This window comes from Taudactylus pleione, unplaced genomic scaffold, assembly GCF_031769625.1.
Source record: "Taudactylus pleione unplaced genomic scaffold, aTauple2 ptg000381l, whole genome shotgun sequence".
Classification (NCBI taxonomy): domain Eukaryota; kingdom Metazoa; phylum Chordata; class Amphibia; order Anura; family Myobatrachidae; genus Taudactylus; species Taudactylus pleione.
This window is the reverse complement of record NW_028284782.1, coordinates 8983754-8998809: the sequence shown is the minus strand read 5'-3', so window position 1 is coordinate 8998809 and position 15056 is coordinate 8983754. Positions and strand designations below refer to the sequence as shown.

At 41.2% G+C, this 15056-nt stretch overlaps 1 protein-coding gene across 1 annotated transcript; it reads left to right on the top strand.

Moving 5' to 3' along the window:
• Positions 1 to 9711: 9711 nt before the first annotated feature.
• LOC148507859 (G protein-coupled receptor 12-like) lies at positions 9712 to 13298 on the top strand. The gene is made up of 2 exons (XM_088445505.1): positions 9712 to 9734; positions 11654 to 13298. Exon 2 carries the CDS (start codon positions 11656 to 11658, stop codon positions 12676 to 12678), a length of 1023 nt encoding a protein of 340 aa, XP_088301631.1. The 5' UTR covers positions 9712 to 9734; positions 11654 to 11655; the 3' UTR covers positions 12679 to 13298.
• The last annotated feature ends 1758 nt before the right edge of the window (positions 13299 to 15056 follow it).

Sequence of the window (15056 nt, the reverse complement as noted above, 5' to 3'; positions counted from 1 at the left end):
AACCAGAAGTATGTGGCCCTAACTCCCGGTTGTTAGGAATTCAGAAATATGTATCTTTACTTTCTATATAAAGCTATGTCCGGTACTCCCAATGATGCCCCTATTAAAAAAAAACTGTATTTTTAACAAAAGTGTCTCCATTGTCCTTCATTGGTTAACATGACATGACTCTCCCTTTTTGCAACCCAAATACACTTCCTGTATTTGGGCAGCATCGAAAGCTGTGGCCCGGACCCAGCATATATTCTATATGATACTGTAAATAAGAATATAAAGTTATGCACCAAAAACCAAAGTTGTGCAACTGGATGAAAAACAAGAGTCCTTAAAACTAATAATGCGCTAATTAACCATATAAAATACTAGCTGAAGTACCCAGTGTTACCTGGCTTAAATTCTTAAATTATTAAGTTTTATTATGTTAGTTATGTCATTCAAATCCATCCAGTGGAAGGCCAAACACAGGCTCCCTGGGTCAAAGTTCTGCCCGGCGCACTCCACCGTGAGGTTCAACCGGGACCCCAACCACTCAAATAAGCATCCTAGACCAATTGCCACCCCTCTGTGAAGTTTTCATCCAAATCAATCCAGTGGAAGGCCCAGAATAGGCTCCCCAGGTCAAAGTTCTGCCCAGCGTACACAGCGGAAGGTCCTGCCGGGACCTCAACCCCCTAGTATGTCTTCTGGGATCCAATGTTACCTCTCTGTGAAGTTTTCATCCAAATTATGTGATGTCGTCCAAATTCATCTAGTGGAAGGCCCAGAGCAGGTTCCTTGGGTCAAAGTTCTGCTTGCAGCAGTCCACCATGTGGTCCAACCGGGACCCCAACCACTCCATTAGGCATCCCAGACCAATTGCCACCCCTCTGTGAAGTTTTCATCGAAATCCATCGAGTGGAAGGCCCAAAACAGGTTCCTCGGGTCAAAGTTCTGCCCAAGGTCCCCGGGTCAAAGTTCTTCCCAACGTACACCAACGCGAGGTCTGACCAGGGCCTCAACCCCCTAGTATATCTTCTGGAATCCAGTGTTACCACTCTGAAGTTTTCACCAAAATCCATCCAGTGGAAGTCTCAGAACAGGCTCCCCGGGTCAAAGTTCTGCCCAGTGTACACCAACGGGAGGTCCGACCGGGACCCTAACCCCCCTAAAACCTGGCCAGGCTCCAACTGGACCACTTCGTATTGGTTTCATCCCAATTGGTGCAGAGATGTCCGAATGCATAACCAGACCAACAAACAAACATACTGACCAATGAATTTATATGTAGATATAAGAAATGCTTCTAAATAAAATCGAGCCCTTTTACTGTTCAATGTAAGGGGATATGTAGCTTCCGACAAGAAAAAAGACATAGTTATAAATAGAATAATATTATTTATGTTTTTATTTAATAAATAAATAAAAACATTAAATATGAATGTTGAGGTCTCTTGTTGTAATATAAAGATCTAAAGTTGTGAAGCAAATAAATAATGACCAGTGTTAGACTCATGTCAACTATGAAGAACAGCATAAAAAACTATTAGTATACTAATGGTGTGACTAAAAAGGTATAACGGTCTTAAAGGTGGGGGATGCATTCTCTATCAATCTTTATACACCCAGAATACTAGGTATGGTGACTATCAACATGAAACTCCATACTAAGGGTGGAGACTGGTTCAAAAGGAGGATATTTGGAAGCTGGAGTTTTCCATTTACAGTATATAAGGTATTATAGTTATAAGAACCACTTTATCTCAAAATCCTGATTTCTTCCATTGGGAGACATTGTTTTTAATCTATGGATCCAACGCATCTCTGCTTTGGCCAACATCACTTCCTTGTTTCTGTCTCTCCAATTTCCTCTGATATTTTCTATAGCCATAATTTTCGTAATGGCCTTTGTTGAGCAGTTGTCTTTATCTTAAAAGTGATTGGGCAATGAGTGGGTTGTTAGACCTTTCTTGAAGTTGCGTAAATGTTCACTGAGGCGTGTTTTTAGGGCTCTAAAAGTGCGTCCGATATATAATAGATTGCAGCTGCATTCTATTACATACATGACTTTTCTTGTGTGGCATGGTGTGATTTTTTTCTTTTTTTTTATATTTGTTGCAGCTTACTGAAAATTCAGTATACTTAGTGTTCATAGACTTAATTGCTATATGTTGTCACTGGATGTGTGTTTGTCACTGAGAGTGTGCTCTTAGTTAATTTGTTTGGTTTGGAGCTCTCCTGTAAATAAAATATAGATTGCCTGGAATGATATTCTTGAGTACATGATCTTTCTTAAGGAGTTGCCAGTGTTTCCTAACAATTGCTTCAACTCTCTTGCAGTGGCCCATGTAGCCAGAGATGAAGCCCTACTGGTAGTTGTTTTTTCTTTTTATACTTATCTTTTCCTTTTAGTAATGATTTTCTATCCATCTTTACAATCTCCTTTTTGGTTTCCATTAACTTCTTTACATTGTATCCATTTTTCACCAGTCTCCTTTCCATGAGTGACATTTGTTCTTCACATACAGCATATTTACTACAGTTTCTCCTTGAGCCAATAAGCATGGTGCTCACTCATAGTGACAATGTAGTTGTTTGCATCGGTTGGTTTACTATAGCATTTAGTCTCCAAATTAGCCTCTTTCATATACATTTCCAAGTCTAAAAATTGCATTCTCTCTTGGCTCACATTAAAATTTAGTGATATACAGTATTGGAATTATTGTGAATCAATGTACTGCAGAAAACGTCAAATTCTTCTTTTGATCCTTTCCAAAGAAAACCAAGTTCTTACCCTAAGCTATGTCCTTTTCCCAATAGGCCATGAACAGATTGGATAGCTTGGGGCAAACTTGAGTGATGTTATCTCCTTGTCTATTGATGATTCCCACTCACACTAGTCATTGCTTGACTTTGCCCGCTGGATACTTTGGGGTTCACGGAATATGATATTTGCAACCTCCTCATAGTTTTCCACTATTTAATATTTCAAAAGTTCTTTTCTGTGGTTGGATGCCCATGCTGGTAGTCTCCTTTTCAAGAATGTTTCCAGCTGCTGGCATATCCAATTACATATACTGTATTTGTCCTGCAAACCCAATTCCAGCTTTGTTTTAAGTGCTGCTTCTTGGAATATAAGCTTTCTGTTTGAGTCCCAAAGTCTGTTTCCTTTGCTCTCTTGGCAGTATCCAAGCATAATGCACTTCACAAATTTGTGATCTGGCTTATATCTTTTCTCCTTGGGGATGTGAACATACGCAATACACCCAAAGACCTTGAGATTTTTGATACTTGGTTTTCTCCCAGACCATGCCTCTATTGGTATTTTGTCTTTCAGGGCAACTGTGGGAGCATGATTCTTTAGATACTGTACACTGCTGTAGATACTGCTTCTGCCTTAAAGCATCTGTTCAGCCCTGCATCCTTCAGCATAGAATGATCCTTCTCCACTATGGTATGATTTTCACCCTCACACCATTTTGTTCTGGCATGCATGCAACGGTCAGTTGATGTTTAAGGCCTTGCTTCTTTAGGAAGGTTTCAACATCTTTGTTTGGATATTCTCTTCCATTGTCAGACCTCAAGACTTTCAACTTGTGACCAGTTTGAGTTTCTACTGATCTGTTGTAGTCTGCAACTGTTTACTACTTCATTATTTTCTTTGATTAAATAAATGTGTCATTCTGATGAAGTCATTGATGAATGTAATGAAGTATCTGCATCTACCTATCGATTTGGCTTCCATTGGACCACACACATCTGTATGCACCAGTTGCAGCTGTGTTTCAGCTCTAGTCAATGATTTTGGGAAGGGGCAATAGCTCTGCTTTCCTGTTATACAGTTTTCACAGATTGGTCTTTCAGTATCAGTCACGGATATACTAGTCACCATCAAATCTAGAAGTTTCTGGATGTTATCATATCCAAGATGACCTACAGTAGCCCTCTGTGCCAAAAGGCTAGGTCATCTTGTGCCAGAGTTCCATTGTTGTTGCATAACACTCCTCTGTGTCAAGGACAAATAGTTGTAGGAACCAGGTACCTGTTGCTATTACAGTCCCTTTCACAATACATTTTCCTTTTATGGACTGGACTTTATATCCTTTCTGCTCTAGGACACGTATGGCTATGAGGCTTGTACACATGTCTCGGACATATAGCACATCTTGGATCTCTGTGACAATATAGTGAACCACTCCTGATTGCAGCTGAAATGTCTAATAGCACCTGAGTCAATATCACTTCTGTGACTGTCTGTGACATTTAAAGCTGACTCATTCTTGCTGTTATACTTTATTTTCTGTGTTGCATTCACATTTCTTACCTTGCATTCATACGTTTTATGTACTATCTTATGACAAACATAACACTTGTTCTTGAATTTTCTGGCTTTTGCATCTTAAGAGTGTAATGAAGTATTCTCAGCACACATTCTTGGAACTGTAACAGTTTTGTCCTAACAATCTCTGTAGATAGCTTGGTTCTATTAGCTTGTAGCTTTACCATTAGAAAATCAAATTCAGCCAAGTTCTGTAGCATTGCCATGATGATCTTCTTGTCATCGACTCCTACAGACATTATTTGCTGAGATATGGACATCATCCTATCAATGTTGTCATTCATACTTGTACATTCACTCAACTTAGTGTTATACAATATTTGCCTCAGATTAATTCTTCTCATGAGATCCTTGTCTTCATATGCTGCCTGCAGTGCCATCCACATGTCATGTACTGACACTTTCCCATGTATGATAGAATAAACATGTTGTTCAACACTCAAGCATATTGTTCCCAAGGCTTTATCTATATCATTTGGGTTTGGACTGTCACCCGAGTTAACCGTAAATATCCACAGCCTCTCACAATTAGGTTGCATTTCCATTGTGTACTTCCATGTGGCATAGTTCTCTGAGCCTTTGAGTTTAATAAAACCCTCATGGATGCAGCTACGGTATGCATGTTTGTATACTCACACACTCTGCAGCTTCACTGGTTAGCAGTAGCAGATTTTACCTAGGGCCTGCAGACCAGTATAATCTGCCACCTTAGTGAGACAATTGCAGACTGTGACTGCACTAGCTACACTGTGACTGACAGTGACTTGGACACTGGGAGTGCCAGTCCGGGCAGCAATTAACAGAAAGCTTGCTTCTAGTGGAAAGCCACTCTCAGGGCCGGATTAAGCCTTCGGGGGGCCCGGGGCACTTAAAAAAGTGGGCTACTTCCCCTCTTGTTAGCAACACCCCTCTGGCTGTGCCAGATGAGCGCCTCCTATGCGAGTCCCTCCCCCTGCACCTCCATGAGGCAGCCGCTAAAAGAAAATTAGGCTTTCCAGTTCTCACAGTATTTGGTTCAAATAGCTTTGGGTGCTGGGGTGCAAATGGCGGTTAATCTATTTGGGCAGTGAGGGTGGGAATGATCTGACGGATGCTGATAATGTTACGTAATAGTTTTATAGTAAATATGTCAAAATAGGCCAAGATCAGTATAGGGTTGCAAGATAGACAAAATTGAGAAACCACAGATAGATTAATTATGAAGATGAAAATAAATGAGGTACAGAGATGGTAATAGCATGAGAGGTATTAAGGGGGGTATCCACTTAGCGATTTAAGCAAGCGATTGCACAATAATGGCATTGTTATCGTGCAATCACTTGCAAATTGTGCATGCATCGTTCAGGTTTAGGTCGGAAACGACCAGCGATGCGCGTGCCCGCTGGTCGTTTCCGACATCTATCATCGCTCGTACATGCTGGTCAACCTGACGACCCCGTCAGGTTCAGCATGTGCAGGGATGATGGATGTGTCTGGACTGAACGTTCAGTGTAGGCACATCACTAGACATGGAAACGAGAGCACGACTGCAATGTCGTAATCGTGCTGTCGTTTCCATGTCTACTAGTGGATACGCGGCTTTAGTTAGCTGCTCCCAGCAGGGGTGTTGGGTCAGTGGGTGCAGACAATGTTCAGGTCTCTGTGGCTGCAGCCTTTGGTACACAGTATATAAACTGTATAAAGGAGACTGATTCCTCCTGCTCTGATTGATTTATTAGGAGAGCTGCTCTTGCTGGGGCCAAAGGTGCGACATATCTGCCTGTTACTGAGGAATCTGTTATATCAGCTCATTAGGACCAAGAAGAATCCTCCCTCCAGTCTCTCAACCTCTCCTCCTGGTGTGCAGTGGCTGTAAATTTCTGTTATCAAAACAGTAACAGCCCTTATCTCCCACATTCACGGACTCTCTCTCTCCCCCACTATGCCCATTTGTTTCTCCCTTTGCTCTGCACTGTCCTGAGCTGTGTGTGCTGTCAGGCTACAGTGGGAAAGTTGCCACTTTTACTACTTTACCTTATAGCTCTCATATGCCATCAGATCGGCATCTGCAGCTGTGTTCACGCTGCGTGCATGGATGGATCACTGTGCCTGTGCGGAGCAGAGGGTGAGGGGAAGGCAGGAGAGCATTGTAGTCTCTGTTGTCTCCTCCCCTTCCCCTGTCATGTGGAGCACTCGATGGTGACAGTACTGTACAGGAAGCGCTGCTGATTGGTCAGAGAGGCGTCTGCTCCCAGCAGCAGCGTGTCCCTCTCAGCTGACTTTCCTGGCCTGGCTGTAACCCCTCCCCTTCATCATCACTGAAATGACAGACGGACTCCTAGACAAATAGGTAGAAGTCCGCAGCCATTTGAAATAAAACAAAAACACAGCTTCGGCAGGGGGCCCCCTGAGAGAGGGGGCCCGGGGGTACTCGCCCCCTATGCCCCCCCCTTAATCCGGCTCTGGCCACTCTGCCTTTTGGGTAGCCCTATCCGGCTTGAAGGGGCTGCAGCCAATGCAGTCCCTAGAAGATGGTGTTTTGAGTAAGAGCGGTCCTACCGGCACCTGCCAGATCCATTGCGCAGGCACTAGGATTTGGTTCGTGTAGCACTCTTTCCTCCTCTCTGGACTAGTGCTGCGCAGTGCAGGCAGCATGGGCAGTGGCAGCCCCCTCATCCAAGAGGGTAGGAGCTTTTGCTGCTGGTTAGCATTTCTGTAATGCAGCGTTCTATGGCATCTATGGTATCTGGGTGCCTGGGCTTATAATCTGTTGATATTTGTATACTATATGTTATTAGTAGTCACCAGTAGAGATCAGTTTGGTAGACACACCAGGCAGATAGACTTAACCAGGAACTAGTGTTTATTGTAATGATCAGTGATAATACTCACAATTCTGTGTACAGATAGCTGATTTGGAGTGGAGCATACAGCGGAGATGGTGAGTAGCACACAGAGGACCAGCCAATAGTGTGTAGGCAGGATCATAGGACAAAAGCAGGTATCTGCATGGTTCCCGCAGAGCTGAGTAGTATATGTGTGTGCATCACTGCGGTGCTCCGAACACAGTACCAAGATGGCGCCATGCTTGCGCAGACTAACCTATGGTGGCCATCTTGGTTATATACAAATGCTTCATGTTTGAAGCAAAATGGAGGAAGCGTGGCGTACTCCATATATCAACAGGACTTTGATCGCAAGAAACTGATTGTATTTGGCACACTTAGGGAATCGATGGTGCTCAAATGTGAGAAGGAGAGCAACATTACTCTCGGGTCTACTCAGACCCCTGCCCCTTATGCTCTGGTAACATTTCAACATCTTTGCCCCATATTTAGTACTGTATTCGGCAGTAGTCTGTTAGAGCACGGACAAAGCTTTTAACCTGTTGGAAGAAAAAGGGTCTCTAAATGCATGAAGGAGGGGATGATGATGAATAGCAGATTTATAATTTTATTTATTATATATAACTTGTAATGTAAAGGAACTGATTACTTATAATCCTTATGTAAGATTGCTGTGGTGAGTTAAGTTTCTCGGACTGTATGACAGTGCCAAGGAAGAGTGTAATTCACCAGTGTAAAGGACATTTTTCACCTTCATACCACATAAAGGAAATGTTACGGACGATCTGTCTTTCTACCTTAAAACACACTTCTCCAGATGCAAGGAGCTGTTAATCTGTGCACCAAAAACTGGTGCATTGCGTCAAGACAGATCACTGCTGGCTTGATACATAGACTTCATTAGCTGGTACAGGGGACCCTGTGTTGTCCTCGGCAGCAGCTACCTAAGCTACTGATATGATTAACCAATGTACTACAGCCTGCCTCTTAATACAATCTAATTGCTGGGAAGCAGTTTTTGGAGAAATGTTTTTTTTTTTTTATACATGGGCACCATGTAATTTAACCGTTTAATATCCAGAACCTTTGCAATTTATTTTCATTGGAAAGTCTTCATTTTAGACGAGTCGTTTGTTTCTTAAAAATTCACCTACTGTAAAATACAATCACTGTTTGCTTTGGCTGATGTTATGCTAAATATATTACTAGTTACTTGCCAGGTCAATAACCTTAACAGAATTACAGTGCAGTACTCTAAACTAAGTATGTTCTGTATTTGCTATTTAATATAAACAATGCATAGCTAGAACTGAGTGTCAGGGATTCCTCATTCCTTTTATTTCTATGGAAACTGTTGTTGTCAAAGAGCAAAATGTATTGACTGCAAGATAAAAAGAAAAAAATTCAATCTCTGCAGCAAAAGAGAGGACAAAAGATTGTTTAATGACGCAGGAGAGGATGTGGCTTTAACCCTCTGTTACTGACGTGCAGCAACACAAAGATGGCTATGGTTTTGAAGTTTTAGGGTTAATGGACAACCCAAGCTTCCCTGCACCGATGACATCATTAACATCTGGATTGAACGTCACCTAAAAGGGGCTGAGTTTATCCCTGATTGACAGGAACTGCCATTTTCTCTTTCTCTACACATACCTTAATTAGAGGCTTTTGCATTTGGTTGGGAGAGGAAAACGAGCTTAGTAATGACTATACAGGACAGATGCAAAACGGATATACTGTAGCTAAAACAAAGAAACAGACAACTAAAAGACAACAGCAACAAAAAAAAACAATGAACCACAATAGTACAACAAGGTCCAGTATATCACTACAAAACGGTTTTTATTTGTTTTGTTCAAAGCAAATGGAATGCATTTATTATATCCTGTATGATATCTAAAAACAAAGAAAATAATAGTTGTTATAGTTGTATGTGGACAAATAATTATTATTGCATTGACCTGCTATATTTAAACTAATTTAGCAATAACTGTATGGCTATAGTGTGCAGGAAAATGATTAGAGCTAACAGATACAGTAAATAGTCTGCTATAGTGTACATGCATCTGACAGAAACAAAATTCATGATTATAGGTACTATTGGGTAATGTTATACTATTATCTGTTAATAATATACTGCTCCATCATAAGCACTAATTAGAGTGGGCAGGCAGTGTGAGTTCCCCAGTGAATGTAAAACAAATGCTAGTAGTTTGTAAGAGCTGACCCGGAGGAGGTGTGTCCCTACTCCCTATACATGGAGGGGAAAAAAATCTTATGAATGAAATTCCAGAGGTGTGGTGTGTGCCTGCTGCAAGTGCCCTGTGTGAGTGTGTGCTCGTCGTCGTTATTATTCTGCTCACAGCACCTCTGATTCACAGACTTGGGAGCTGATCATGAATATAAGCGAATACTTTGACGTCAGAGCTGAGATTTCTCAGCAGACCCAATGGGGCAAGAATATTAAGTGCAAGTCAAAGCCAGCAATCTGGTAGCAGTATTAGCAATGTTAACCAAGGAATGAGCCTCAGTAAGGACTGCAAGGACTAGCACAAAGGGGACAGAGCTGGAGTGGAGAGGAGAATACCAGGAAGGTAGGAATACAGCATGTCTATAACTATATACAGTATACTGTATATATGTGTCCCTGCACCAGACACACTATTATTGTTATATTGCAATAACATTAATGAAGCTTTTTCTTTATCTATCTATCTATCTATCTATCTATCTATCTATCTATCTATCTATCTATCTATCTACCTATCTATCTATCTATCTATCTATCTACAGTTTATATGTCTGCATCTATATAGCTATGCAATGTTGTCTATTATCTGTACTATTCAATATAAAGATAAAAATAGAAGTCTTGGCTATTTAAAGTTGTTGTGCATTTAGGAAGATGCATATGATGTGATAAATACATGTTTTAAATATGTAATTCTAGATATTTATAACACATACAATATTTGTTTCTATATATAGACACACTAATAAATATAGCTACATATATATAATATATTACATGTTTTATATGTGTAATTCTAGGTATTAATGCACAGCTACACACTGTATGTCTATATATAGACACACACGATAATATATATATAGCAACACATATAAATATAAATGTAGTCAATTTAAACATAACAGACCCATATACAATACTGCTATATAAAAAAAATAAAAGTATATGTTTAACTTTACTATATATATATATATATATATATATATATATATTACATTTGCAGCACAATCCATACATACTCACACAGCGAATGACGTAAGTAGCCCAGGCTTTGGCAGTGAGATATTACGGAAGGCTGTGCATATTGCTGGCTATAAGTACATTGAGCTTGCACTTTGTAAGCTGCAGTGCAGGCCCCTTTAGGGCTAGTTGGTCAGGGGATAGAGCTGTCTCCTGTGCAGTGTTATATACGTTGTGTACTAGAATCACATGTGACGTCTAAGGAAAGAAACAAGCACTGATGATTATTGAACATTTATTTTGTGTGAGTAATCTGCATAAAATGTATGCTGAGCTCACACCGCATGTCTTCAGTGGGAAACAAGGGATATCTTGCAGAAAATCTAAGTGGGATCTTAAAAGCAGAGGGAACCCATAATTATCAGGTTGCTGCAGATACGAAGGTGTTAGTGATCTACCTACAATGTAAGGGGATCTGTATGTTACAGCTTTACCTTGTAGAAATCCTTTGTGGTTTGTATAATCTAGTCAACAAATAGATTGTATCTAGGTGCTGGGTAAGCACATGTATACATCTAGGCATGCAGTATTTCAGATGGGAAGCTGTACAGTAGCTTATCTTGGGAGCTATTGTTATTAAGATAAACATATCCTATAATTTCCAGCTTTCACAAGCAGCCAAAGCAAAGGCATAAACTGTGTAATCATCTCTGTAGGAACACATGCACATGCATTAAGAATAGACTGCCTCACTCAGCTCACCTTGGGTGATGAGGAAGGAGACTGCATGTACAAGGGCACCAGAGCCTACTGCAGAATAAACGCAGAAAGCAGGAATTTATAGCACAATGACAGACGACGTTATACGTTGTGTGATAGACATGTGTAGCATGGTCAAATTACGTTCCAGTGATTAAGACAGAAGGTGCAAGGCATCTCTGAAAGAATAGGACTGTAACCACTCTGCTCTCAGTAGAAATAGCAAATATTCTCCCTGCCAATGAAATTGTTAGGGCAGCTATGAATTTAATGTTAACCCCTATATTACATTTTTACTTAACTTGTTTCTAAGTGGAAATAAAAAATGAATTGGATTTTTTAAGTTATACAGAATGAAATCAGGCCTTACCACCTTCTCGTAGACCTGCGTTAGGCTATGATTAGCACACCAAAGCCATACACTAGAATGTTTCTCCTATAAGACATGACAATAAGGAGTCCAGCTATGTATCTCTGCATTCAGTTTCTCTCTTATCATCGTCCTCTCTCTTTCTATCTCTTTACATTTCCTTTGATGTGCAGCAATGTTTCACCAGCCTGCAGCCGCATCCATGGATCACCTGCTGTATTTCCACAATTCTTCCTCCAGCAGGATGTCCCACATCCAGTACGACCCATGGGATACCAACACTTCCACCGTCACAACATCCGATCTGTCCCCAGATGAGTCTGTGAATCCGTGGGACATTATCCTTTGTGTAACAGGGACCATCATGGCATGTGAGAACGCAATAGTGATTGCTATACTTTTCTATACGCCCACACTACGTGCTCCTATGTTTATACTTATTGGCAGCCTGGCGATGGCTGATCTACTGGCTGGTGTTGGACTAATTGTGAATTTCATAGTAATATATGTTTTTAATAGTGAAGTGGCAACACTGAGTTCTGCTGGTCTGCTGTTGGCTTCCTTCTCTGCCTCTGTCTGTAGCCTTTTAGCTATCACAGTGGACAGGTATTTGTCTCTGTACAATGCCCTTACATACCACACAGAGAGAACTCTGACTTTCACTTACCTGATACTATTCCTGCTGTGGGCTCTCTGCATCTGTATCGGCTTGTTACCCATCATGGGATGGAACTGTGTTAGGGATCAGCCCTCCTGCAGTGTCCTGAGACCAGTAACCAAAAACAATGCAGCTGTACTGGCAGTGTCCTTCCTCCTGCTCTTTGCCTTGATGATGCAGCTGTACCTGCAGATCTGCAGGATTGCTTTCCGACATGCCCAGCAGATTGCAGTGCAGCACCAATTCATGGCCACATCTCAAGCTTCCAGCACCAGGAAGGGGGTATCAACCTTATCTCTCATATTGGGCACCTTTGCACTATGCTGGATTCCCTTTGCTGTGTACTCCTTGGTTGCTGACTCAAGTTACCCCATGATATACACTTACTCGCTGGTGCTGCCAGCCACCTGTAATTCTGTCATCAACCCCATAATATACGCTTTCAGAAACCCAGACATCCAGAAGTCATTGTGGCTTGCATGCTGTGGTTGCATCCCACCCAGGTTCTTATCTGGGCCCAGAACTTCCAGTGACGTATAAGGACCTGAAGTGATACATTTGGAGACAGACTGTGCCATGCTGGGGAAGAAGAAAAAAGATGTCAAATGTTACTTTATTTTTACAGTTGATACCAGAAGTATTGTTTTAAATTGTCAAAAAAAGTTCAAATGAGAACTTACTACCAGCTGGTGGTGTAGACATGTGGCAGAAATCCACCCTTGTTAATTTATAGGCAGCCAGTAGGGTCCCTCTAAATTGAGTTATCTGGAAATGAAAGAGTTCAAAGCTTATCCTAATTTTTACCACTATCACTACTGGATTACTCAACTTTGAGGGCGCACCTTTATCTTTTGCAGAAAATAGATATGGAATATTCCTGTGTACAGATGGGTATATAAAGAGAAGCTACTTCGCTTTCCAAGGTCAGCTTAGCTTCTAGAAAAGAAAGCTCAGTTCAATAAGCACCTCCATTCGTACACTCCAAGCAAGTTCAAATCTTTTTTAATATACAGTATAATATGTATAAATTGTTAAAAGATTCAGTACAGTATCATAGATGTATGCCCACGCAAGGCTGGTTATATTTGGGATGAATGTAAACATTTTAAATTTGAACTCTCTTTTCTCACTACAGAAATTGCTCATAGCCATGTACTTGTAGGTGCTTAACTAATTACTAATATTCATTTCTGCACATAGGGCCTGATTCAGAGCCGAACGCTCTGACCAGAGCGCTTGCTCTGAATCAGGGACCTCCTCCATTAAAATGGAGCGTCCTTCTGGACGCTCGTATAGCTGTGGGTCACCACCCACAGCATATACGAGCGTGCAAAAAGATGGTCGCGATGGTCTTGACCATCGCGACCATCGGACTTGCGAGGGAAACCCTGCGGTCGGGTTTCCCAGCCACAAGCCCTGGAGTGATTTTGGCTCTATCAGAGCCAAAATCACTCCCACTGACATCACTAGTGATGTCAGTGGGGCCGGCTTCAGATGGTAGGCGTTCCCATGGGAACGCCTCCGTCTGGCAGGCACGCCCCCGGCACGCCCACCAAAGGGGGCGTGCTGTCAATCAACATCAACAGCACGCCCCCTTTGGTGCGAGACCCCAAGCGATGGAAAGCCCGTCGCTCGCCGGGTCTCGCGCATGCGCACGACGGAGCTCCCTCCGTCGTGCGCATGCGTAGTGGGGAACATCGACCCACTTGCGAGCGAACTGCCGCTCGCGAGTGGGTCTGAATGACCCCCATAGTTCAGTTGCTAGTTACTACAGTGCACCCTCTTTGTTCTACTATCTACATGTTGCACCATTGCTTATATAATATTGGCTTAAATAGACATTAGAATGTATTATTTCACTACCCCCTTTTTGCCACCATCCTTGCTATAATGCCAGTTTAAGCCTGTGTTCTAAGCAAGCCTTATGAAGAGGGAGCACTGTATAGACTGTGCCTATAAAGGGGCCTGCCACATATCATACACTATAATTAAATAAAAAAGGCACTTGTATTATTTATGAATTTAAAAGGCATTGAGCATAAATTTGTTAATAAATCATATTCGGTTATCAAAACAAAAAAGTAGTAGAGTAAATACTGTACTCTCTTATTTCAGTTCATAGGTATTAATGGGAGTGCAGCATGTCAGGATTTCCTTGCATGGGTATTGTGAAAGAGATTTTATAATAGAACTTGCTCCTATATGGACATCCAAAAAACTGCACTGTTTGGTTACATTATTTAGCGATGAAATGGCAGACTTGCCTACTCTCCCATAGTGTCTGGTAGACCTACAAAGTCTCTCTGACAAATCGCATCAGCATTGCCCCTGCACTTGCCACTTGAACCTCCTTTCTGGGCTCTCCTGGAAGGAAAGCCCTAATAATTGCCAAGTATGAGAAACAGCATTAACATGAAATTATTCAAATCATGTGTAAAGTTGAAAATCTTGTAACTATTATTAAATGTCTTTGTTTTCTCCTTTTTTTGTTTTATTGTGTTATGATGCCTCTCCTCTTTAGTATGTTGACTAGTAACCTCTTCAGTCTTCAATCCTTATTGCTGCTATTTGTAAAGAAAGCTTTATAGATACCAGCAATGGGAAGAAATACCATAATTTTAATAAGCAGAGAGTTAAAATCTAAAGTCATGTACTAGAAACTACATATAGTGACCTTTTGAGACTGCTTTTCTGATCTCCTGGTCTACAAAATAAAATGTAATTTTGTAATTTTATGTTCAGGAGCTATTATGTATTGTTATTTTCAACATGTACTGTGTAGCTACACAATTTGGTGCAGTGAGTAAAGCCACATTTCAGACAACTATTATGTAGCAGATTAAACACTTTGAAAGTTCGGACATGATATCAAAATTAAGGATCATGTGCACCAAATATAGAATTTTGTCTCTACTAAA